The sequence below is a fragment of the Notamacropus eugenii genome, chromosome 3, assembly GCF_028372415.1.
Source record: "Notamacropus eugenii isolate mMacEug1 chromosome 3, mMacEug1.pri_v2, whole genome shotgun sequence".
Taxonomy (NCBI): Eukaryota; Metazoa; Chordata; class Mammalia; order Diprotodontia; family Macropodidae; genus Notamacropus; species Notamacropus eugenii.
In genome coordinates this window covers 333,505,941-333,530,857 of record NC_092874.1, presented here as the reverse complement: position 1 = coordinate 333,530,857, position 24,917 = coordinate 333,505,941, and the positions used below count along the sequence as shown (strand labels likewise).

The window sequence follows — 24,917 nt, the reverse complement described above, 5'->3', positions numbered from 1 at the left end:
TGTGAAGGTGGAATGTAGTGAATAATCTTTCCTAGCCTTTGGTATACAGCTATGCTCTAACAAGCTCCGCTCCTATCTTGCACATAAAGCAAGGGCCTGCACCTTTAGGAGCTCCTTCCAAGTGCATTCTCAGTTTGGTTAATGTTAGAGTGGCATGAAGTAGATTGGTCCTGGCATTATTAATATTCAAATGCTCTTGGATTTGCAATATTTGCCTTATTTGGGAAAACAGAAACTTAAAATTTGCTTTTCTTATTGTTCCTGCCCATATCTTTGATGTTTTTTTTTAGAAGTTTCTGATGTCCCTGCTTTTGTGGAAAAGCTCCAGCAGCTGAGTCCAGAGCCCTTTAATTCTGCAGAAGCACCCACATCAGGAAGCAGTATTGTGAAGGTTCCATCAGGCATTTTTGATATCAGCAGCCGGAAAAGTAGCACCAGTGAGTCACTTTATCATCTAATATGGCAGTTTGAACATGATACAGGTTGAAATGGCCTATGGTGGTATACTTAAAACATGTCTGAGTGGTATGAAGTTGTTCAGTTGGTGGTGACTGATATTTTGAAGAACAGGAAAGAATTCTGACCCATAATGGAACAAGAGCATTAAAGTATGTTAAACTGAAAATCCAGTGAAAAGTATATAAAAGTTCATCAGTTTTGAACAGAATGAGACAGTAAATATTTACTTGCCCACAATAAAAAGCACAAGGAGTAATTTATTTATTGAATGTTCGGTTTCTGACCACAAAGATTGAGTAAACTAAGGGGTTTTTTGGCATGCCTTCTCTGTTGGAAAAAATTTTCTCTTTGTTCCTGCTTGTTAGAGCCAGCAAGAAGAACCAAAGACTATCATGTTTTTTCTGGAACAGATAAGTGATAAAGTAGTCATGCTCTTCTGTCTGCTGCCACATCCCTCAACCTGAGGGAAAAAGGGAAGAGAACCTCAAACCATCTCTCTCTAATGGAGCCATTTGATTTGATTATCAGTCTGTTTTCTGTAAGGAAGCTAAATTTCTAATGGGTTATAGTTGAAAATGCACAGTTGGCCATGTATCCATGAGGTGACTGCATTCTCTGTGGCAGCCTCTCCCCGTGACACTTCTCTTGAGTTTGACACCTCTTCTGTGTCCTCATTTGATGATGGCACTAACTCATCGAAAAGCATCATGGTACAGTGCAAAGAGTGCTGAATTGGGAGACAGGAACTAGGTTCAGATCCCAGCTGTGCAACTTGTTTCATGTATGGCCTTGGGCAGGTTATTTAAGCTCTCTCTAAATCCTGTGATTTTGGTGAAGTCAGCTGTAGTGTGTGTAGAAAATCCCATGGAGTAAAATATAACAGAAAAATGAGTAAAGTTTATTTTGTTAATGACTATATGCAGAGTGAACTTCCTTCTTCTCTTTTCTTATTATATTTGTTATGAAGCTTTTGTACCTCTTCTCCTTCAGTGTTGGAAAAAAGGGAAGGCAGAGATAGAAATGACTTTGGAGTCTTGAAATTTATCCTAGGTGACCTCTTAATTCAGTTCTTTTACTAAAAGGTTATTAGGATCTTTTGTATCAAAACCTGACAGACCAGTACGATAGGAAATACGCCAAGGAATATCAAACAGTAATTAAATTTTTTCTCTCTTCTCCCCTGTCTTACCTACTCCTATCTAGACCTGACATGCCCACTTTTTTTTATGTTTAGTTCATTGCAGAAGGCAATCTACAGTAAATAAGATAACTTTGAATTAACATTCTAGAGGTGCCTCAGCTTCTCAGTGGTTGTGAAAGGTTGGGTTGAAGGCATCAGTCCAAGTGCTAAAAAAAAATTTTTTTTTAATCCATCTAAAAGTTGAATTCTTCTGATGCTTAAGCCATGTTAATTACCACTTAACAATGATTTGGAAAGATGAAAAAAGTGTATAATTCTGGGAAGCAATGTAATGAAAATGTTGATTGTTGTGGAATTTATCCAAAGTTCTTACGAGATCTTTGTTTGAAAAGCAAAAGCAAATGACTCTTGCTCAGTTTAATAAGTGATTTCAATTGGGAGCAAGCAGATCTTTCTATTGGTGAAATTTACAAGATTTCATCTTCCTTTCCCCAGTATGGAAAAGATTCCCACTGTCACTGGAATATTCTACCCCTTTGCTCATCTATCTGGAGATCTTATCACCATTTTGAAATTTGGGTTGTTTCTCTGCACATTTACTGTTATCCCTTTCCTTTTACATGAAGGGTCTTTCTTCTCTATGTTTGTATACTGAGGGGATAGGGGGTAAGGAAGTATCTACTTAGTTTTTCCATTAATCTTAATCTGAAATTAGGAGATAACCAAAAGAGAGTTTCTTGTCATCTATTTTTTTTTTTTGACTTATGCTGACATTGTAGACACTTAAGTTTTGTTCATTTTTAGTATTCTGCTTAAAATAGGAAACTCATGGTTTCCTGATATTTAAGAGACTACTTTATATGTTTGCCAGCAATGTTTGTTGATCCAGTCTTAAATTTGTACCTGATTCTTCATTTAACTCAACATCTATTAACATTTTGGGAACAAATTTTAACAATATACTTTCTCTTTTAGGTAGTACATCAAATATACTATTTTCTGCTCAGGATTCTGTTGAGGATACGGTGTTCCCCGAGGTATCTAATCTGAAAACTAGTGACAAAGGAGAGAAAAGACAAAAACATTTTTCAGAAAGGAGTTGTAGTTTTAGCTCTGAAAGTCGAGCTGGAATGTTGCTAAAAAAGAGCAGTTTGGACTCAAATTCTAGTGAAATGGCAATAATGATGGGAGCCGATGCCAAGATCCTCACTGCAGCATTGTCCTATAATAAGACACCACAACTTCAAAGAGACCAGAGTATAGATGGTACAAGTAGCCTACCGGCCAACTCAAAGCCTTCTGTGGGGGCAGGGCTTTGGGCATCAGAGCATAAATCATCTCCAGGCCTGGGAATGCTGGAGGAAGGGCAAGAGCAGCCAGATGCTGTTGGTGATGATGGTGATGGTGCAGCTGTAGTCGTCATGGCAGAGCATAAACTTACAGAGCCGTGGAGTGGCAGTCAGTCCAAAGACCTAAAAATAGAACCCAAATATATAATAAACAAAAGAAATAGTTCTTATAGTGGAGCCAAACTGATTGAAAGGGAGGATGTTGAAACTGGGCTTGATCCTCTGTCTCTGTTAGCCACTGAATGTATAGAAGCAAAGCCTTCTGACTCTGAGGAGAAGACGCTGTCTCCAGTTGTGGCACGTAATCTAGCAGATGAGATAGAGAGCTACATGAATTTGAAAAGTCCTTTGGGGAGCAAGTCTTCCAGCATGGAGTTACACAAACGAGAAAGCAGAGGGTCAGCAGAATGTGTATCTGGGGTGTTCACTCCTTCTTTAGAGCGGCGGTCTAGCCTGCCCTTGGATCACAGTCCACCACTTCGAGAAAAAACTGAAAAGCAGAAGAGCCCTCCTTCTGTATCCAGGTCAAAAACCTTCACAGGACACTCCAAACAGCAGGCTCCCCACCGAGTGCAAAAAGAGCGCTCCACATCTTTGTCAGCACTTGTGCGTTCTTCACAACACGGATCTTTGGGCTCCGTAGTCACGTCTTTGTCAGGAATAAAGCTGGATAATATTTTGTCTGGACCCAAGATAGATGTTCTGAAGTCTGGTATGAAACAAGCAGCTACAGTAGCCAGTAAGATGTGGGGAGCTGTGGCTTCTGCTTATAATTATTCAGATGATGAGGTAAGAATGTTCTTTATTGTATATTTACCACAAATCAGAATTTTTGTTTTGTATGATCTTATGTAGTAATTTTTTTAAAAAATGAGATACAAAAGTATTGGAGCTCTTGCTTTCATAGGTCTGTACAGTAATAGACTAAGAATTCAAGGTTTCTTTCCTTAAACACTTGAACCAAGATTTTACCTTTTTTTTTTTTTTTGCTAGGCAATCAGAGTTAAGTGATTTGCCCAAGGTTACACAGCTACTAAGTGCCTGAGGCCAGATTTTAAGTCACATCCTGCTGACTCCAGGGCTGGTGCTCTATCCCCTGCACCACCTAGCTGTGCCTCACCTTATATTTATAAGCAGTTTTCAAATCATTTTCATCTACATTTTCACTTGATCCAAATGAAGTACCCCTCTGCAAGTCTTTGAATGGCTTGCAGTTATGTGAATAATGCATCATAAAATCAAGGTTGAAAAGAAAGGAGTGTTGAAAGTGTAATTAGAAAGGATTTCTTTTAATTGAATTCAAACTTCACAAAAAATATTTAAAATGTTTAAAAAATGTTTCACCGTTATGGTCTTCAAAGAATTATTTAACCACCCCATTGTATATGAGTAGATTTCTGCATAAACTTGTAAGCAAAAAGTTCAGAACATGCAAAAAAAATTATGTGAAGTAGATTTCTGTAGTTTGTGTGGCTTTACCATTATACTTTTTTAGAGTCTTCAGTTGTCAGATTAAGAGTACCTGGTTATTTCTTCTACTTAACAATAACAACTTCTATGATTCTGGCCCCAGTCTGTCTCTCCCTGAGCCTCAGTCCTGCATCACCAGTATCTTATCAGACATTTCAAACTGAGTGTTTTAGAGACATATTAAATTCAGCATGGCCCAAACCAAGCTTCTTCTCTGTTTCCCATCCCTGCACCCTCCCACCCCCCAAGCCTTCCCTCTAGACCTCACGATTTCTCTGAAAGGTTCCTAATCCTGACATCATCCTGGATTTCTCATTTTCTCTCTCTCTTCTCTGTCCGGTCAGGAAATCTTGTTGTTTCTTCCATCGTGACATGTCTTGTACCCACCCTCATCTCCACTCTCATAGCTCAGGCCCCCGTCATCTCTCAGATGGATTATTGCAGCATCTTCTTACTTGATCTTCCTGTCTCTGATTCCTCACTGCTCCAGTTCATCCTCTGCACATTTAGGAAGGAGGTTTTTCTTGAGCACAGATTCTGCAAAGTGACTCACCTACTCAGTCAGCTGCAGTAGCTTCCTCTTCCCTTTAGGGTCAGATTTAGTCTCTTCAGTTGAGCTTTTAATGCCTTCCACAAACCAGCCCCAAGCCATCTTTCCAGTCTTGCTGGACATTATTCTTCCTCTCTCACTGTGATGTAGACAGCCTGACTCCATTCTGGTCCTCACAGCTGACACAATATTTTGCAGAACAACGCATCTCTTGGCACATGCCTGTATTTCAACCTTATGTAGTCCCTCTCTTGTTTTAAGACTCGGCTCAAGCACCATCTCCTGCATAAAGCCTTTCTATATCCCCTCAGCTTCTGTTGCCCTCCCTACTGAACTATCTAGTATTTATATTGTATATATTTGTATTTATTAACCTTCTGTGCTGTATTATTTTCTTATATGTACTTGTCTCCTGGATTAGAATGTCAGCTGTGTTAGTAGTACGGATTGTTGCACCCTTTATACTTGCATCTCCTGTTCCTAAATATATGTTGTTTGATTTAAGGTTTGTAAAATGCTGTGTTTACATTATGTCTCTTGATCTCTCAGCCACCCCGTGAAGTTCCAATTCCAGACATCGTTCCCCTTTCTCGGCTGTAGGAGCTGAGGCTAGTGGCCCTTTTTAGGGTCACAGAGATGGTGATTTTCTGAGGCGGAGATTCCGTCCTCGTGACTCTAGGACCAGTTCTCTCAATACTGTGCCAGGCTGCTTCTCTTAATTAGGGGAAGATTTAGTGGCAGAGGTAGATTTTGAAGATGAATCAGAAAGAACAAAGAGCGAGTGTTTGATGAATGTGAAAAGGGGACATTTGTGCAGACTGCCTGCCTCAAGACTGGAGTTACTGTGGTTGGTAGAAGAAGGGTAAATGCAGCAAAGTAAAATGCTTGGGAATCTGAGGTGGAAGGAAATACGCCTGAATTGTGTTCCCATAGCAAGCCTAGGTGACTAAGCTGGGCTTTAAGTCTGAGCCTTCGGTGTTGTGCTCTGCAGCTTGTTCAGCTGTACCAGGCTGTCTTTCTCATATCTTAGAAATTGCTCTGAAAAGTTTTGTGGGTTTTTCTTTGTTCTTTTTTTGAGGCAGTCGGGGTTAAGTGACTTTTCCAGGGTCACACAACTAGTAAGCATGTGAGGGCAGATTTGAACTCGGGTCCTTCTGAATCCATGGCCAGTCCTCTATCCACTGTGCCACCTACCTTCCCCTTTGTATTGTTAATTGTAGCCATTGAGCACAGGATTTTTTAATTAAAGGCAGTGATTTTAATAGAAATGCTGTGAGATTGGTAGCCAGTATTCTTTTAAAATTCCTATTTTTAAAAGTACTCAAACTGTACCATTAACAGGAAGAGGAAGAAATTTCATTGTGAAGGATGAACATCAGAGAAAGTTTTTTTAAGAAAATAAGGATAGACATGGAATAGGGAATGAAGCCATCGATTTCAATAACATACGAAATAGTGACGTGAAGTTCATGTTCTGATAGTTTTACCAAGTGTGTCGGCTTTGAGGTAGAGTTGTGGCATTAAAACAGATTCTTCTCTTGATATCTGAGCACAAAGGGAAACATTTCACATGTAACAATGAAAAGTTTGTAATTTTGACAAATTTGAGTTTTGATGACTAATGACAAGACAGCTATATGGATGTGGAAAGGCTGAAAAAATGTCATTTGGGCAGTGTATTTACCTGTATCTGTGTGTTTCTTTTAATTGAAGGAAGAACCAAGCAGAGATTATAGCTTTCCCGCTGGTTTAGAAGACCATATTTTGGGAGATGACCTAACATCCAAAGCGTGTGTCCCAGGGCTAGTCACCAGTGAACTCACACGGAGCAACACGAGTCTTGGCAGTAGCAGCAGCAGTGGGGATGTAGGGAAATTGCACTATCCAACAGGTATGAAGGGCTTACCTTTTTTTTTCATGTGTCAGTGGTATTCAGTATAAGGTGATATTCTCCCTAACATAGCGAAATCCATGCATCAGAGCCCTGTGGTCTCCTGATGTAGAGGTGACACTGGGGTTTTGAATGTTTTGCCAAGAGAATGCAAGCCTTGGTGGGGTTTATAAAGGTAGGAAGGTTAAGTGTGCATATGGGACCTGTATCATGTTGTCTTTGTTTCCTCAGCACCTAACAGAGTGCCCAGTGCATAATTGGCTTAAGTGATTATCAGTTGATTGATTGAATGTAGCCCCAGAAATGGACCACATCTATTATCCAAGGAGCAGCCTAGCTAAGTTTAGGGAGTGTTATCATGAGAGGAACAGACAAAGGATAATCCACCTCATCCTCCAGCATAATCATCTTATAAAGTATAAATTGAGGGAAGTGCTCTGGAGGTTGGAAGTATTGTGATTTAGATTGGTGAAAGAAATATCCTTAAAATAAATGTAGTTGTCATAGAATACATTTAGTTGGACAAGTTCCCTGATATAGTAGAATATTTTACCACTCCATTTAATTCTATGTGAAGTTAAAAATAAGTCTCTGCATGTGTGTGTGTGTGTATGTGTGTGTGTGTGGGTGTATTTTCCAACAAATCCAAGAAAATTTAAAATAGGATTTTGAATAGTGTCTCTAACACAATTTTCTATTTGAATTTGAGGAAAGGTTTTTTAATGTTCATGACTATAGTTTGCTTACACTTAGGGATTTTGCAGTTTAATTCTCTTCTCCTGTGGTTCTGTTGTGCACTATTAGTAACTGTGTCTTTGCAGGTGAAATCCCATGTGCAAGAGGCATGAAAGGGCAAGACTTTGAAAAGTCAGAACATGGATCTTCTCAAAATACCAGCATGTCCAGCATCTACCAAAACTGTGCAATGGAGGTAAAAATAAATTGCATTCTGCGATAAAACTGTATTTTAGTCCTGTCCTTATAAAAGTAAAACTTCATATTTTACAAGTAAGCAAAATTGAATGAAGACATGCTTAAAGTGTCCTACTTTAAGACAGATAATAGGTTTACCCTGCTTGATTTGTGAAGCATAGGGCCTTGAGGGAAGCTTTATCAGCAGCTTGTTGAAATTCTGAACTTGGTAGTGATTTTCTGTTAGAAACACATGGAAAACTCAGAATTACTTTTTAGTTCAGTTATTTTTCATCAATGATTAAGAAAGGTAAGATGGAAAGTGTAGTAGAAGTTATACAAAGTTAATAGTTCAGTAATTACATGAGATTAATAAACATTGCCTTTACAAAATGACATCTTTAACAAAATAATTGGTATTTACAGTGTATATGACTCATTTGAATTGACTAAAAATTGGCACATATGATCAAAACTAAATTAATTTTGTGTGAGTAAAAATTGCTCTCAAAATAACAAAATAATTTCCAATCCTTCTTGGAAATTTGAGAACAAAATAACCACAACTCAGCATCCATCTAAAGAGAGTGACCTATTTAAGAGATGTCATTACTGATGACGTGTCACCTTTTACTTTCTGAGATTCTTGACTTGTCTAAAAATAAGCATGTCTTTATTAGAATAGTGAGCTAGTGCATATATTTAAACTACAAGTGGGGTTTTACATCTTTACAGCTTAATTTGATCTCACCACACATTGTTCTTCAGTGGAAGAAAATAATCAGTTAAAATTCCAGTTTTGGTCATTAAAATCTGAAAAAAGTATCTTTAGTAGAGGTATTACTTTTAAAAATTAACATTTTTTATAAAACTTCAGAATTGTATACTTTTCTACTTTCAGGTCTTGATGTCTAGTTGTTCTCAATGTACAGCTTGTGGTGCTTTGGTTTATGATGAAGAAATTATGGCTGGATGGGCTGCAGATGATTCAAATTTGAATACCACCTGTCCTTTCTGTAAAAGCAACTTCTTACCCCTCCTTAATGTGGAGTTTAAAGACTTACGAGGCTCTGCAAGGTTAGTACATCTCTAAAAAGATCATGGAAATGGAAAGCTCATTCAGAGAAACACATAGGAAGACTTAAAATATTCTCAGTATTTCTCCTCTCCTGTGCCTCAGACTGGCAGATAAGGCTTTTAAATTTACAGCCATTTTCTCTCTGGTAATAGAGAGCTCAAATATTTTAAATCTGGATATAACAAAAAAAAAAAATCTCATTCTGGAGATTATTTTGAGATATTTCTGTCCCCCCAAATATAAATTAAAATTAGCATATAGAAACATTGATTTCTCTTGAATTTCTTGCCTCTACCCACTCTGTGTTGATAGCTGGAACAAGTGGCATAATAGTGATTAATAATATAAGTTGTTAATAGCTGGAACAAGCACCACAAAAAGAAAGACAAAACAAAATTATCTCTAACTTCCTGTCTTCTTCCTCATGATGAGAAGTAAACATTTAAGCAATATATTAGTGGAGGGATTAAGTAGGCTTTCATTTTTGTTGACATTGAGCTGATTTTTTTACCCCTTCTTCCCGGAGGTTGACTTCTAGCTCAGACTATGCGGAAACCAGCATGAACTGATCTCTTGAGCAGGTTGTTATGTTTTCAGTTTGAGCATTTACACCTTGGAAATCCCTACAGATCAAGGCTTAATTTATTGTTTGGTTGATTGTCTGGAATTAAGAAAATGATGTAAAACATGTTAATGATGCAGATTAAACTTTTAAAAAGTGTGTTGTGCATACACTTTCTCCTCATGAGCCAATCGTTTAGCATTTACCATTGCACCCATATTTAATCCCATGAGGATTTAAACCCTGTTGCCTTGATGATGCCTACTGTTTTGTGGTATAAGCCAGTAAATCCATCCTTTTAGTGATGATTATAGGCCATATGTATATATCAGCTGTAACAGAATTTGTTAGGGGTTGGGTTTCCCCTTCTTGGATTTCTTCAAGCAAAATATAGGTGGTGATGACTTGTTAAGTATCTGGTTGAAGATATTCTTATTCAAGTACTGGTTGTACTAGATGACATTTAAGGTCTCCTTCAGCGCTGAAATTCAGCAACATTTGTTAAGCCCCTATTATGTGGAAGGTGCTGGGGATTTTTTTTCTTACCACACTTGAAATTTTGCTAGTCTAAGTGCAGATTGTCCCCTGCTTTGTAATGTCTAGTTTTAGAGTTGCCCGTGACACGGAGAAACTAAAGCACTCACCAAGAATCACACAGTCACTGTCAGAGGTAGCACTTGAACTCAGATGTTTTGTCTCTGAAGTCAGTCTGTTAGGCTCTGGATATGTAGAAAGGTAAACAACCCAGTGCTAGTTCAAGGGGATTGGGGCCTAACCTATGTAAGATGTGGCTCTGTGAATGGAGAAAAGAGGATGAAAACTAGACGTGTTATGGAGATAGAATTGGCAAGATATGGCAAGTGAGGAGGAAGAGATGGTTTTGAACCTGAGTGATTGGAGAGATGGTAGTTTCTTCAACAAATATGGCAGAGAAGCAGGTTTATGTGAGAAAGGAAATAAATTCCATCTTGGATAGATTGAATTTGAGATGCCTTTGGACATTCAAATGTCCTTCTGACAGTCTGTGATGGAGGACTGGCATTCAGGAGAAAGACTTGGCCTGGATATGTAGATTTGGGAGCATCTGCATAGAGGTCAGACCTTTAGGAACTAAGGAGAACTAGAAGGTACCTTTGTCTTCATCTTGGTCAGTAAACATAAAGTATCCACTATGTGCCAAGTACTTTCTAAATTCAGGGGATACAAATATAAAAAGAAAAAAAGACAATTCCTGCTCTCATGAAACTTGCAGTCTAATGAGGGGAGATAACAAGAAAGAAAGCTCATAAGTGGGGATGGAGACCTAAACTGGGGCATGGTAGAGACATCACAGAAGTCTAAAATCAGTATAGACGAGTAGGAAATATGACATCCAAGGAGGCCTCTGTCCTGTCCTCTTGGAATGGAGGTGTTTAGGGCAAAGGTCACTGCTGAAGTGAGTACAGGGATCATTAGTTCTTGTGAGATGGACTTTCCCATTGAGTTTTCTGAGGCCGTGGTAGAGCGGCAAAAAAGCACAAAAGCAGCGTGATAGAGAGCATCTGTTCCTGTCCCTTCATTTTGGAGATATGCAAACTAAGGGTTATGGATTTTGTGACTTACCCAGAGTCACACAGGAGATAAATAGCAGAGCTGGAACTGAATGTAGGTCCCCTGACTCCAAATCCAGCATTCTCTCTGTCATTCTTGGGTTTGAAAATAGCTGACCAAGAGTAAGGCATGGTGGCAATGGGCTTCTGCCTTGATGCCCTACATCGGGTTTGGCAAAGATGTATTAAGTACCAGAGTATTGGGGGTCAGGGGTATATTGATGTGGATACAAACGGTGTGTGTTTGTCCTTTGATGCCGAAGAAGACCATGCCATCAGAGAAATGAGGACATGACTTGCACTTGACTTTGTTTTGAGGGAGGGAGGGCTGTGCAGGGCACCAGCCTCACTTCTCCTCCAGAGCCATCTGAATCCAGTGACCAGATATTCATCAGGATGACTGGTGATGACCCAGGAAGAGGCAATTGGGGTTAAGTGACTTGCCCAAGGTCACACAGCTAGTGAGTGTCAAGTGTGTGAGGTGAGATTTGAACCCAGGTCCTCCTGGTTCCTGCACTGGTGTTCTATCCACTGCACCACCTAGCTGCCCTTGGATACAAATGGTACCCTAGGGATTAAGAAGAATATTAAGGGTTGCTTTTACAGTATTTTGTGAGGCCCTTCCTGGGGTGGGGCGGGGCTCATTCTGTAACTCATCCTGTAACTTGAGAGTGTCTTTAACTTGAAAAACCATAAAATTTCTCCTTGTACTAAAAGAATTGATTTTGACTCCCTTGTCCTGTGTCACCTTTATCCTTAATCTTTAACCTGTGTCCCCCTGCCCTTATCCTTAATCTTTAACCAATCATAAAACCCTAAAAACCTTCCTGTCCTTAATCTTTCACCTCATAAGACTAGACTGTATAGCTTTCTGTCTGTACAACCTAGGCTCCCCCAAATACTCAACTCTGTGGCTACAGTAAAAGGTCTGTGTACTTCCACATAGATAAAGCTCCCAGTGGCTAAAAGAGGAGTCTAAGTGAATTCTTTCACACCCAAACAACTCCCAATCTGACCTCAACAAATAGGATGTGACCTTTGCCCTTATGATGCTTACAATCTAGTAGGAATAACATAAAAGAACTCTAATACAAATTATCCAGTACTGTTTGAGGTCCAGGGTGGATGGTGTTATCAGTGGCCTCACAGGGCTTTCTTTTTACACCTTACTTACCTTGTTATTTTTAGCAGCTGAAACAGTCTGTGTATGCATACGTCTATACGTACACACCTATAATCTCTGCAGTTTGCTTCTGTCTCCTCTCCCTTCCCCCACCCACCCTTGCTCTAGATGGAGTTGTCCTGAATGCCAGTTTGAAGCCAGACCTGCCAAAGACAGTGCCTGCAGTTTTGGGCACCGTGATTCTAGGTCTAGGCACATTGTAATGCATTCAGCCTAATGGAATCAGCATCCACATCTTATTTGGAAAACTAAAAATCTAAACTATCGATACAATAAATTGGCTACAGACATTTTAAAATCTAATATTTATTCCTTCCTTTCTTGATGCTAGTCAGCTGAAAAGAGTTTTCTTCCACTCTAAGGAACTGTGAAGGATATTGGGTAGAATTTGCTTACCTTCCTTGTTCTTTCATAGCTTTTCTCTCTTTTATTTCCAGTAAGAGCAGTGTTTTTTTTAGTGGTTATTGCGCACCATTGCAGAGTCTGTTTGGTGACGAAAATGACTCTATGGATGTAACATTTGACTTTTCCTTTTTCTCACGTCCCTGCCCCATTTAGCTTTCTTCTGAAGCCAAGCACTTCCGGTGACAGTTTACAAAGTGGAAGCATCCCCTTAGTGACGGATCCCCCAGAACACAAACCTGTGCCTAGTCCAGCAGAGCCTGACTTGATGACTTTTATGGATTTCCCAAAGCACAGCCAGGTCATAACTGAAGGAATAAGTTCTGCAACTGAACCAAGGTATGTTAGATCACCCTTTTAGGATACCCTCTAAAAGTTCAGTCTGAAGAGTCAGAGTCGTTTGCCTGTTGTAGCTCTGGTTGTAAGCTTGCTTTCTGTCAATTTCAGCCAAATTCCATTAGATTTCATAGCATCACAGACTGTCGGAGTTAGAAGGAGTCTGAGGGATCAGCCGCACTGGTGGCTCTCGTTTTACACATCAGGAAACTGAGGCTCGGAGAACTTCCTAGTGACATAGCAAGTGACAGGAGCAGGGCTTGTGCAGTGCTCCGTGCTGTCTCTATCTTTTACGTCTTCATTTGGAAATATTCCAGATTTTGTTTAAGCAGTTACTAAATGCATTTGCTAGTAGGTCATGATGGCAACTGTAATGCATTGTGATCCTGATCTCTTCCTAGAAGGTTCTCGGCAGTGGCAGCGCATATGCAGTCTTTTCAGAGTTTATGTACTGTTTTTATATGTAGTGCTTTTAGGTATCTTTATTAAGCTTAAAAATAATATAACCATAAGCATAATGTAATAGAACCCATTAACTTGTTCAGTCAGCAGGTACTATGTAAAGTCCCTGTCCTCAAAGGTCATACGTGCTAATTGGGGAGACAGCACGGACACATAGAAGTCCGTAAAGAACATAAACACAGCAAACGCGAGGTGACGTTAGGAGGGAGGGGGCCTCGCAGCTGGCAACATCAGGAAAGGTGCCGTAAAAGGGGGCACTGGAGTTGAGGCTTGGTGTTGCAGATGCTGTGCCAAGTGTTTGGGGGTCTGAGGAAAGGCTGCCCTCAGCTCAAATCTAATGGAAGAAATAATATACCAAGAAATTGTTATCTTATCATGAAAATAGGAGATTTGGGGATTAATTCTTACCCACAACAGTTATCATTTATGTAACTCCTAAAGATTAACAAAACCCTGTGTTTTCATCCACCAAGCAAGTTACAGAAGAGGAAACAGGCCTAGAGAATGTAGGATTTGAATATTTTTTTTATTATTCTTCTGATTCCAAGTCCAGGATCTCTCCTCTAGGATGTGCTCTTCCATGATACAGATTTTTCTTCAACTATCGGATATGCCACCTTCTGACTAGATTTGCAAGAGAGAAATATAATAAGTGAAAAGCTGTAATATTTATGTGATTCACATTTTTCAGTTATCAGGTACCCTTGGAGCACAGTAATGTGTGTAATGTTTTCTGTGCTTATACTTTAGAATCAGATTGTTCTAAATAATTTATAAATCACAAACTGTTCTTTCTCTACATTTGGTTTTTTTTATGTAAATAATATTTTATTTTTCCCAATTAATGTAAAGATAATTTTCAACATTCATTTTGTTGAGGCAGTAGGGGTTAAGTGACTTGCCTAGGGTCAAACAACTGGTAAGTGTCTGAGGCCGGATTTCAACTTGGGTCCTCCTGGCTCCAGGGATGGTCTCTATCCACTGCAACATGCATTTTTAATAAGATTTTGAGTTCCAGATTTTCTCCCTCCTCCCCAAGATGCCAAACAATCTGATACAGGTCATATATGTGCCGTCATTCTGCATTTGTTTTAACAACGGGAAACTACCAAGTGTCACGTAAGGTGGTACCATCCGTTTCAGTGACTCATATTGTTTTAGTTAGCTTTCTGAGCGCCATACATTATGGCAAATATAATTGGAAGTATAAATAGAGTTTTGTATTATTTTTCTGAACAAAATTTATCAACAAACTTTAAAAATAGGAAGCTACAAATGGAGCTTTTAAAAATCTAGAAATTTCTCTATAATGAAGTATAGATATAGGGAGAAGGCTGGAAATATTACTTCCTGGAAATAAATGAATATACCTTTATAGCCACAACATGGGTACAAGAGTAGAAAATGAAGTATAATTCTAACACTTATTTTAAAGATAAAAAGTACAGCTAAAGTAACAGATGCCAATAGAAAAAAGTCTGCTAGGAAGTTACAAATTCAATGAAAAATCCACAGAACTATGCAGCTGGAGATACAATAAAAACAACTAAAAAGTAATAAATGCAGCTAGAAATCTCTAGGGAACAGCAGGAGCAAGTGTAGCGAAGTAGTATCTGAAGCTCAGAAGGAGAAAATAGATAGTTTGTTTAAATAGTTTCTAGTGATTGAATTTGAATTTGAAATTGTACGTAGAAAATACTTGGGCACATTTTGCTTCTTGTTAGGTCTTTTAACGGAATCTGTTAATTGTTTATCAGATGCATTTATTCATTTCAAAACAAGCAAGAGATAAAAATTTCTGTAGGAAAATCCAAGCTAGCAGTGTCTGTCCATCGCACGTCACGCTAGCCTTGGGTTCAGACAGATGCTTGTTGTTTCCCTGACGTTTCTGGTCTCAGCCCTGCGTGGCTGGAATGGCTCAGTTTCTGGGTTTGCTGTAATTCCCTTGCTATTATTGCAAGTGTGGTAGTTTCAAAAGAAGAAATGCTTGTTTTTAGGTAGAGTAACAAGAAAAGAAAGTAGAGTTTTATTTGAGCATTTTTTTCTTTTAAAGTATTGAGCTAACGGAAGAGAGTGGAGACTTCCCAAGTGTGAAAACTTCATCTGTAGCTGATAATTTTTCAAGTCGAGGAGTATCTTTGACTCGAAGCCACAGTGTTGGAGGTCCTTTGCAAAATATTGATTTTTCTCAGCGACCTTTCCATGGCATTTCAACAGTTAGTCTGCCAAACAGTTTACAGGAAGTTGTGGTAAGTAACAGTAAATATTAAAAATATATAAAATTTTAAAAATCAAATAATAAAACACCATAATTTTGCATAAGAAGGTGTTTGAATACTTCTTTAGAAAACATCAGCTCATTTGTTGATATGACTTTGATTTCATTCACTCATATGTTTTCTGCCACTTGCGCCCTCTCAGAAACATTAATATCTATCTGAATATTTGTTTATACTTTGTATTGATAAATAGTATAAATTTGAGAATTTTATATATTGCATTTAGAGGAGAAAGCTTCAATCAATACTTTTTTAGTCTTTCTATGAAAATATTTTCTTCCATTTTTCCTACTTTTGATCCAAAAATTAGTTTAGTTCCAATTTTTACATATCATACTCTTCAACATCACTCTTTATTTTATTAAGTGTAAATCAAGACAGGAGGAGTAAGGTATGATTGAGGAATAGCACGAGTTTATGTTATAAGCTGCCTCAAGCTATATGAATGGACTCAAGCTGCTTTGAACTACCACTCATTTTTGAGAGTAACTGAAGTATCTCAAAATGTAAGCATTTTGCAAAAACTTTAAAATGTATAAATATTAAAAAGGAAAAACATCTCTCTCTGCTGTGATTTCTAAATAACTTGGTTGAGAAAATACCTTGTTCTGAAGCGAGGGTTATTAGGTTGGGATCTACAATTTCAAAGAGTTTGTGAAGTTGAATGAGAAAAAAATTTACATCTTTTCACCCCACTAACTTTAGCTTTTCCTTTAGTTATTTTTAAAAAATTGTTCTGAGAAGGGGATCATATTCTTCACTAGACTGCTAAAAGAGTCTTGTTGTGGAAGGGGGAGAAAGGTTTAAAAAGTCCCTGTTGTAAAGAGTTGGACAGTAGTAAAGATGTTGTAGAAAGAAAGGAGGCAAAAAAGCATCAGTAACACAGAAATAAATACACACGAGAAAACAGAGTTCAGGCGGAGTCACAGCTAACATGGCAAACTATTCTTTGTTGAATTTAACATACATTTTTTAAGAAAACTTTTTGTAACATGTTCATACTTTCATATGTAATCCTCATTGTTTAAAAAAGCCATGGGAGGTTTGGTGAATACAGTTTAAAATGTAAAAGCTTAAACACTCAGTTTACACAAATCATATGTAGTTTTTTGAAATTTTCTTCATTGTATCAGTAACTTCTGAATTAGCTGTTATGGTACGGTATAAGAATATGGTTGTGATTGAGTTTCTGGTGGTAAAGAGTGCAAGATACAGGCGTTCACAGTCTTCTCTTTGGTTTTCTTTCCCCTTCACTGCAAGGATCCTTTGAGGAAGCGGCCCAACCCTTCCCCTGTCTCCGTGCCCTACTTGAGTCCATTAGTGCTTCGTAAAGAGCTTGAATCTTTGTTGGAGAATGAAGGAGATCAAGTGATTCACACATCCTCCTTCATCAATCAACATCCAATCATTTTCTGGAATCTGGTTTGGTATTTCAGACGTTTGGACCTTCCTAGCAATTTGCCAGGACTTATCCTCACATCTGAACATTGTAATAAAGGAGTACAGGTAGGTGCTAACTTACTCCATCAGGCTGTATTAAAAGAGAAAACAATTGTGAAAACCTAAGGGAAACAGTGAGATACTTGGGTAATATACATATTACAGGATGATTATATTTTGGCCCATGAAAATCCTTTTCAGAATTAGTAAAGAAATACATACCTTTGAAGGAGTGGTTTATAATTGCAGAATAAATAGAGATATAGGTTATTTTTATTGTTCTTTCCCATATCATTCTATAAGTAATTTCCAGGTTATATCAGATTGGATTTTTGTTGAAACTAGCTGATAAAATGAATTGATTCAGATAATATTTTTAGAAGTACTTACTGGCTTTTTGATGACACCCTACAAATATCTTCTGGGAAAGGGGAATAATCAGCTGTACTTGTCTCTGAGTTTACTCTCAAAGAATACCAGAGTCCTGGTACCAGTTGAAGATAGGAAGTATGTGGGCTTCCCTTGGCCTGATGTTGAAGTTATGTCCTATCGTAGAAGGGACCTTCTCTGCTCAACTGCTTAGCATATACTCCAGTTTTACAAGAAAGTCTCTGTAGATTTCAAGGTCACATGACCAAACAAAATAGAGGAGTAGATCCTTACAACCCACAATCCCCTCAGGCCCCTCCAGAATAAGAATTATACCCAAGAGGTAAAGCAGTTACAGCTGGCTCTACTGTCCAGGGCGCCTGATGAAATAAGAGCTGAAAAGACTCATTAATCACTGGTGTGCTCACTCAGGCTGTACCTGGCTGTACCATGATACCAGTAGGTTTGTGCCCTGAAATCTTGGACTCAGCATTTCCTTTGGCATTCATAGGCAACAAGCAGCAAAACTCACTCAACACCTCCTTTTCCCCTCACCCTGTGTGTAAGAGGTGGAAGTACAGGAAAGCAGCAGATTTACTCTGCCGTGCATACCGGCTGTCCTGACCAGTGCTTAGTCAGAAAACTCAGGGGCAAGGTGCCAGCGTATGTGAAGCTCCACCAACCCTGAAGAGAAGGGGGTTGGCTAAAGCTGAAGCCATTTCTGTTTCTCCAGAAATCACTTGGGTCAGACACTGAGGCTGTTGAAAAGTGAATTCCCCATCATGGGTGGAGGCTGAGGCAGCTTTGAGTTCCAGTCCTCAAGGGATCCACCATCAAAGGGGAAGGAATCAGAAAGTGAGCGTTAGGGGAAGACAAAGAAAAAAGGTTAGAATGACCAGAGGTTTAGGAAAGAAGACAAGTCAGCTAAAAACCCTGAGCAGATAGACCAAAGAGAAGTGATTCATTAATAGAAGGGACAAATACAGATATCTGCAGGTGAATATTGCAAAATGAAAAAAAATGCATCAATACCTGATGAGGTCAAGGACTCTGTGGTTTCCCAAGAAAGCACGAAACTGTAGAAAAATATTCCTAAATGGTTCAAGAGAAAAAAGAATCAAGAAAACAGAATTAATGACCCACATAGAGGAAATAATTGGCAGGGTAGAAAAAAAGTCCATGGTGGTAAACCTCTCCAAAGAAACAAAAGGATACTACAATTGATCAGGAATGCACATACATGTAAGAGAAATAATAATAAAAGAAAACATGATCTTTGTACAAGCAAAACATTCATCATAAAGAAAGGACTGTTAGAAACAACTTAAGCCTCATAAGTCTGCCAGAAGAATACAAGTTCAGAAATCTGAACACCATAAGCACAAGAAATAATACAAGAAAACTGTCCAGAACTTCTGAATGCAGGGCATGGGGTTGGGGGTATCAATTGTAAGAAACCACAGATCTCCAGAAAAATGTTTTCAGGATATACAGAGTAGTTAAATTTCATGATTCTGCTGATGAATAAATTCTTTAAGAGACCAGGAGAAAAACCTTCAGATGTAAAGAAAAAAATTTCAAATAGCACTAGACTTCAGCACCCACCAGAAATCACAAAGAAATGGAGTTATATGTTTGCATAAAGAGCAAAGGAGTTCAAAATGCAATCTGAGGTGACATATCCTGCAGACTTGAGCCTAATCACCAATGAAAAAAGATGGCTTCTCAATAAAAGAGAAGCATTTGAAATATTCCTTCAAATAACAACTAAACATGAACAGATTGCTTTGCGATGTTTCTGACAACAAAAATACAAGAGAGGTTTTAAAAAAAATACAGCAAAGCAAGGAAGACAGAAGTGATGAAAATTGTGAGCCATGTAACAACTCCTGCCCTCGTACTTTAAGACTTTGAATGTCTCTCAAACACCCTAACCACTCAGTTCCTCAACCTACCCACTTCCTGCGAGCTGCTCCTTTACCCCAGCTCAGCCATCCACAAAGAGTCATACCCATGATCTTGTGATGACCATAAATGTATCACTTGCACGTTTAGGAATTCTCCAATCCTCTAATCTAACCATTAATCTATGGGCTTTTCATCTGTCCCTGTCTTTCCTTGCCATACCCCACACTTTGAGGCACACTGATCATCTTCCCTGCACTGGCCACTCTCTCCTCTTCCCCCCATCTTGACCTCTTGGTAAACCAGTTTGACACTGCACTGTCTGCCTCTCCTGAGTCCTCATTCTCCACAGCCTCCAGCTTGGGTTATGTTACATAACCTTAGCTGGGCCCTCACTGCCGCTAGTCAGCCTAAACTCCTTTAGTGCCAAGATCAAATATAAAATGCTCACAATGGCATCCAAAGTTCTTCAAACCTGGCCTCCTCCTGCCTTTCTGGTCTCCTTGCAGCTCAGTCTCAGCCACATAAATATTTGATCCAGTGACATTGGCCCCCTCCCACTTGGCTCCCCAATGCCTGGAATGCCCTCCCTTCTTATCCCTGCCTGCTGCCTTCCTTGGCTTCCTTTAAGTCCCAGCTAAAATCCCACATCCTCCAGGAAGCTTGTCCCAGCCATTCTTAATTTTGTAGTGCCTTCTTGCTTTTGTTACTTCCCATTTATCCTATATGTAGCTTGATTATTTATATTTGTTGTCTCCCCCATTAGATTGGGAGCTCCTTGAGCACAGCGAGTGTCATCTGCGTTTGTGTCTAGTGCTTAGCACGTAGTATTTGATATCTCTGATCAAGAAGCCCTTTATTGTCCTGGTCATCTTCCCAGGATATCCATGTCTAAAATGTGGCAGCCAGAACGCAATGGAATAATTAGGCTAGTGACATTGTCACTTCCCTAGCCCTGGTTACTGCAGCCTGACAGCCTACTTACTTCAAACAAGTGCTATAGCAAAATTATCTAGAAATGCAGCAAAATTGGAATGTCTTGAGTTCACTGTAGTAAAATGTGACCTCTGTCTGTCTTGTGCCACATCACAGTAATTTCTTCATTTCTTTTAAAAGTCATAGAAACAAATCAGCACGTTAAAAAATGAGACATTTCAGCTGTTTGACTTGATCTTTTTAAAAAAGTTATGGTAAAAATGTATGTGTAGAACCCATATAAGGTTGCATGCTGTCTTGGGGAGGGAGAGGGAGAAAATTTAAGACTTATGGAAGTGATTAATGAAAATTGAAAACAAATAAATTAATTTAAGAAAACCAATCATCTGATTAGAGTAATAGCTTGTCTTTCTCTTCTGGAGAAGATGCCAAATGGCATTTTGTACACATACATGTGCACTCTCACATGAGACTGGCAGAAACACAGTGTGCATTGACCAGTGAACTATAGCATTTATTTCCCTTGTTCTCCATATTTACTGGGAATGAAATCTTCAGTTCTCTCTTCCTGACCAAGTTAATTCTGGTGGATAATTTGCAGGGTAAGAATTAATGACAAACTACATACATGTTTATTTCTTCTATTGGCATAGAGAACTCAGGCTTGAATAAATCTTTGTTATAAGGGGAAAAAAATTTATGATAAATGAGGTTCAAGTAGTATGATAAATAAAATTCAGCACAAATTTGTATTTTCAGCACTTTGTTCATGTCTAAAGTCTATAACACTGAGAGATTTCTCCTTTCAACCTTATTCAACCTAATATACTGTATTCCCCTTCTAAAGAAAAACCATGGTATCTCTGGTTAGAAAGGGTTAGAATCAGAAGTTTGGATCCAAGCTTAGCAAGGCTGTGTTTACATAGTCCCAGAATTTTGTTAATAAATTTTTAGTTGAATTGAGTTATTGTTGAACTTTGCTATTTTCATGGTATGGCTAATACTTTCTTTTAATTTGCTTTTAGCTTCCTCTTTCTTCTCTGTCCCAGGACAGCAAACTTGTATATATTCAGCTATTATGGGACAACATCAACCTTCATCAAGAACCTGGAGAGCCCTTGTATGTTTCTTGGAGGAACTTCAGTAAGTAGATCAGTCTTTTAACTGTTTCCGTTTTAGTTCTTTTTGTACATCTATTGCTAACCGAATTTGGTATTTTTAGTTGAGAAACAAGATTTCATGAGGTGGATGAGCTTGATATCCTTCCTGATGGACCCTTTTTTGTTCTGGTTTGTTTTTGGAGAAGTCAGCGTTTATATAGGACTAGCACTGCAGTCACGTTCACTTTGGTAGTGTTGGGATCCTCATTTCTGTTACAAAGCTATTAGTTTTGAATTCTATTGTAATCCTCCTCTATTAAAGTCCTACCTTAGTACCAAATGGATGTGACCTTGTATGCTCAAAGACTACACCAAGAAAGCACAAGCTGCAGCAGTTGTCAGCAAGATGGAAGGATAGATGAGGTACTGATTGTAGCCAGGGTTAGAGAGGCTTGTTGCTAGGAGATTGTCCATCAAGTTCTGCAAAAAGCCTTTCCTAGTCTTCCCTTTAAAATTATCTCCTGTTTATCCTCTTTATAGCTTACATATTTGTTTGCATGTTGTTTCCCCTTTAGACTGAGCTTCTTGAGAGCAGGGACTTGCCATTTGCCTTTCTTTGTATTTCCAATATTTGACACAGTATGTGACATGTTGTATGTGCTTAATGCTTCTTGACTTGAGTTATTTGTGAAACCATTTACTTGAGATTTATAAAGGAAATGTCTTGCATTTGATATTAGGTAGGAGAGACCAATTAAGTAACATATTCCTGAAACATCAAAGTATGATGACATTAGCTAAAAGTTCAGTAGTCATAGGGACATCTTGTATGTGAGGATCCAGTGACATAATGCCATCAACACTTGTGGGGAAGGTAGTGCAAGTATTCTGTCCAGGCTTCACATGTAGAAAATGAAACATGAGAGATTAAGCAGCTTTGTTTGCCTTTGCCATAAATCTAGTAATTGGTAGACCTGTGTTTTCTGACTCAGAATGCGCATTCTTTCCAGAGTAGCTCCCTACCTTTCATAAAAAACTGACTCTTGCTCTTGAAATTGATAAACTGATAAAGTATGGGTTTCATGCCTGCAAACTTTAGTGTGCTATGAAGATTTGAAATTATCTGCTTTTGTAGCAGTTGAGAGTTTTTGTGACATGAGAGGGATTTATTTATACCAAATCATGTAAATTCTTGTTCCTGGAGATGAGAGGATTTGAGAAAAAGATTGTTCTTGTTAGAACAGATATAGGGAGGAGAAAAATATCCATAAAATATTTCTGAGACAGCTTTTAACTAGTCCCAGTCATAGAAAATATATTAAAAGTCTTCTTATCCTTGACACTTCTCCATGAATGTTTTTCTTGATTTCATATATTATTTTTGAAGAAAACATTTATATTGTGTTTACGTTCTCTTGGTTTCACCACTACATTTTTAAAAATAGAGAGTTGTAAAGGTTCTCAAGAATGAAAAGATTTTAGCCTTAAATAAAGTCCGCTGAAATGACTTTATTCTTAAAGGCATTTAGAAGGCTTTCTGACAGCTTAAGAAAAACAAATAAGCATGTAAAATACATTAAGATAAATATCGAGTGTTTAATTAGCATTGGTTGAATGTCATATGAATATTACTATATACTAGGGTGTTGTTTTTTTTTTCAGAAGAGGATCATGTAGCATTTTAAAAAATAGATATAGCTCCCACCTTTTTTTGAGTTTATAATCTTTTGGGGGAGAGGAAACACATTGACCAACTAGAGAATTATTTTTAGAGCAATATTTTAAGAAGTGCTTGGATATAGTACAGGCTGTTTGCATATATATTAAGGGTATTATCAGAGTGGGGTTGGTATGGTTAGACAAGGGATATAATATGAACCCAAACTGGAATGAAAAAAACATCTTGGAAAAAAGTCCTGGAATCCCATTTCTAAATGACGCTTCTCCTCTATATTCCCTTTCCTAGACTCAGAGAAGAAATCATCCTTAGTAGCAGAAGAGCAGCAAGCCACAAGCACTTTAGTAGAGAACATCAGGCAGAGCATTCAACATAATGATGTTCTCAAACCCATCAACCTGCTTTTGCAAAAGGTGAAGCCAGATGTAAAACGACAAAGGTAAGAAGACATTGTTTTCTAATTCAGTACTTAGGATAATTTTATGATGTATCTTTAAAGTGTTGTCTAAGTTGTATGCACACACATCCTTCAGGTGCTAAGGAAAAGTACATGTTTTGAGGGAGTAAATTTAATTTTAGGAGAGTAAAGAATTTCATTTATAAAGGAAATTGAAAATGGTCCTTGAAAATCCCCTAACCCTGTGTTGCCACTTAGCTCCTTCCTAATGCCGTCTAACAGGAGACAAGATTTGGTATAGAGACAGGGATGTCCCTGACTCTGCCACTGCCATTCTTGTAGCCTTCCCCTCCTACCCTATGAATGTGCTCCCTCTGTCTCAGAGCAGGGTGTTTATATGAGAGGAATGAGCAGATGAAGTCCCAAACCATCTGCCAGGGGTGTTTGCAACACCTGGATAAGCCTACTAACTCATTAGCTGCATACATTTTTATTTCTTCACAGGAGTTTATACAGAGAAATCCTCTTCTTGTCATTGGTGTCGCTTGGAAGAGAAAATATTGATATTGGTAAGTTGGTATAATTGAGCAATTATGGCGTTTATTTTGAACAAGGGAGTTAAATTTGTTTGACTATTTTGTCCAAAAAATAGTTTTGTAATATTAATTTGTTGCCTGATACTCCAAATGAGCTATTATTCTGCTTCAAATAATTTAAATATTTTCTTTACTAATATTGCTTAACTTTTTTTTAATGTCTTTCAGAGGCTTTTGATAATGAATATGAACTTGCATATAAGAGTCTGTCCTCAGAGGTTCTAGGAAAGATTCAGAGAATTGATGCTCCCCCAAGTCTCAGTGTGGAGTGGTGCAGGAAATGTTTTGGAGCACCTCTCATTTAAATTAGAGATGACTTTGAATTTTCACAGCACATGTCAATCCTGGGAAACAAGCTGTGTGAACCTAGAAACATTCAGGTGTTGATTCAGATTCTTGAAAACTGGTGCAAATCTGACATTGTGCGGTATGTGCCTGACAGATCTGCAGCTCATGATCTGTGTGCTGCAGTTGAACGTCTCTGATTTTTAAAATTATTTCTTTTGTTTCTCCTGACAAAAGTTCTTTGGATTTTTTCAGAGTTGGGAAAAGTACCTTTAAATCTCTCAAGTCCCAAGGGAAGCTAAATAGCCCAATTCTAGGAGCAAACCCTAGAAGAAAGTAGATTTTGTGTGTGTACATACTTGTGTGTCTCTGTAGATGTGTGCATATACAGCCTATATAATAAGTGTATATATTTATTAAAACTCTAGATTGCACATTGCAATACAACTTTCTGAAAGGGTCTCATGACCAGTGAATTGTTGACTGCTCTCAAACTGGGCTATAGTTACTACTAGTCAAAATTTTCTGAAACTCTGACAGCTGCCCTG

General features: G+C 38.3%; 1 protein-coding gene across 5 annotated transcripts in view; it reads left to right on the top strand.

Annotated features, from left to right (window-relative positions):
- Nucleotides 1-24,520, top strand: part of DENND4C (DENN domain containing 4C) — a 115,344-nt gene extending 90,824 nt beyond the window's left edge. For all 5 annotated transcript variants that reach the window (XM_072597047.1, XM_072597044.1, XM_072597045.1 and 2 more), the window contains 12 exons: nucleotides 291-437; nucleotides 2,576-3,738; nucleotides 6,683-6,860; nucleotides 7,682-7,791; nucleotides 8,674-8,849; nucleotides 12,743-12,925; nucleotides 15,438-15,633; nucleotides 16,924-17,169; nucleotides 21,339-21,456; nucleotides 23,380-23,530; nucleotides 23,993-24,057; nucleotides 24,253-24,520. In XM_072597047.1, coding sequence (XP_072453148.1) covers nucleotides 291-437; nucleotides 2,576-3,738; nucleotides 6,683-6,860; nucleotides 7,682-7,791; nucleotides 8,674-8,849; nucleotides 12,743-12,925; nucleotides 15,438-15,633; nucleotides 16,924-17,169; nucleotides 21,339-21,456; nucleotides 23,380-23,530; nucleotides 23,993-24,057; nucleotides 24,253-24,389 — 2,870 coding nt within the window. In that variant the 3' untranslated portion in view covers nucleotides 24,390-24,520. The remainder of the gene's footprint in view (nucleotides 1-290; nucleotides 438-2,575; nucleotides 3,739-6,682; nucleotides 6,861-7,681; nucleotides 7,792-8,673; nucleotides 8,850-12,742; nucleotides 12,926-15,437; nucleotides 15,634-16,923; nucleotides 17,170-21,338; nucleotides 21,457-23,379; nucleotides 23,531-23,992; nucleotides 24,058-24,252) is intronic.
- Nucleotides 24,521-24,917: the final 397 nt, after the last annotated feature.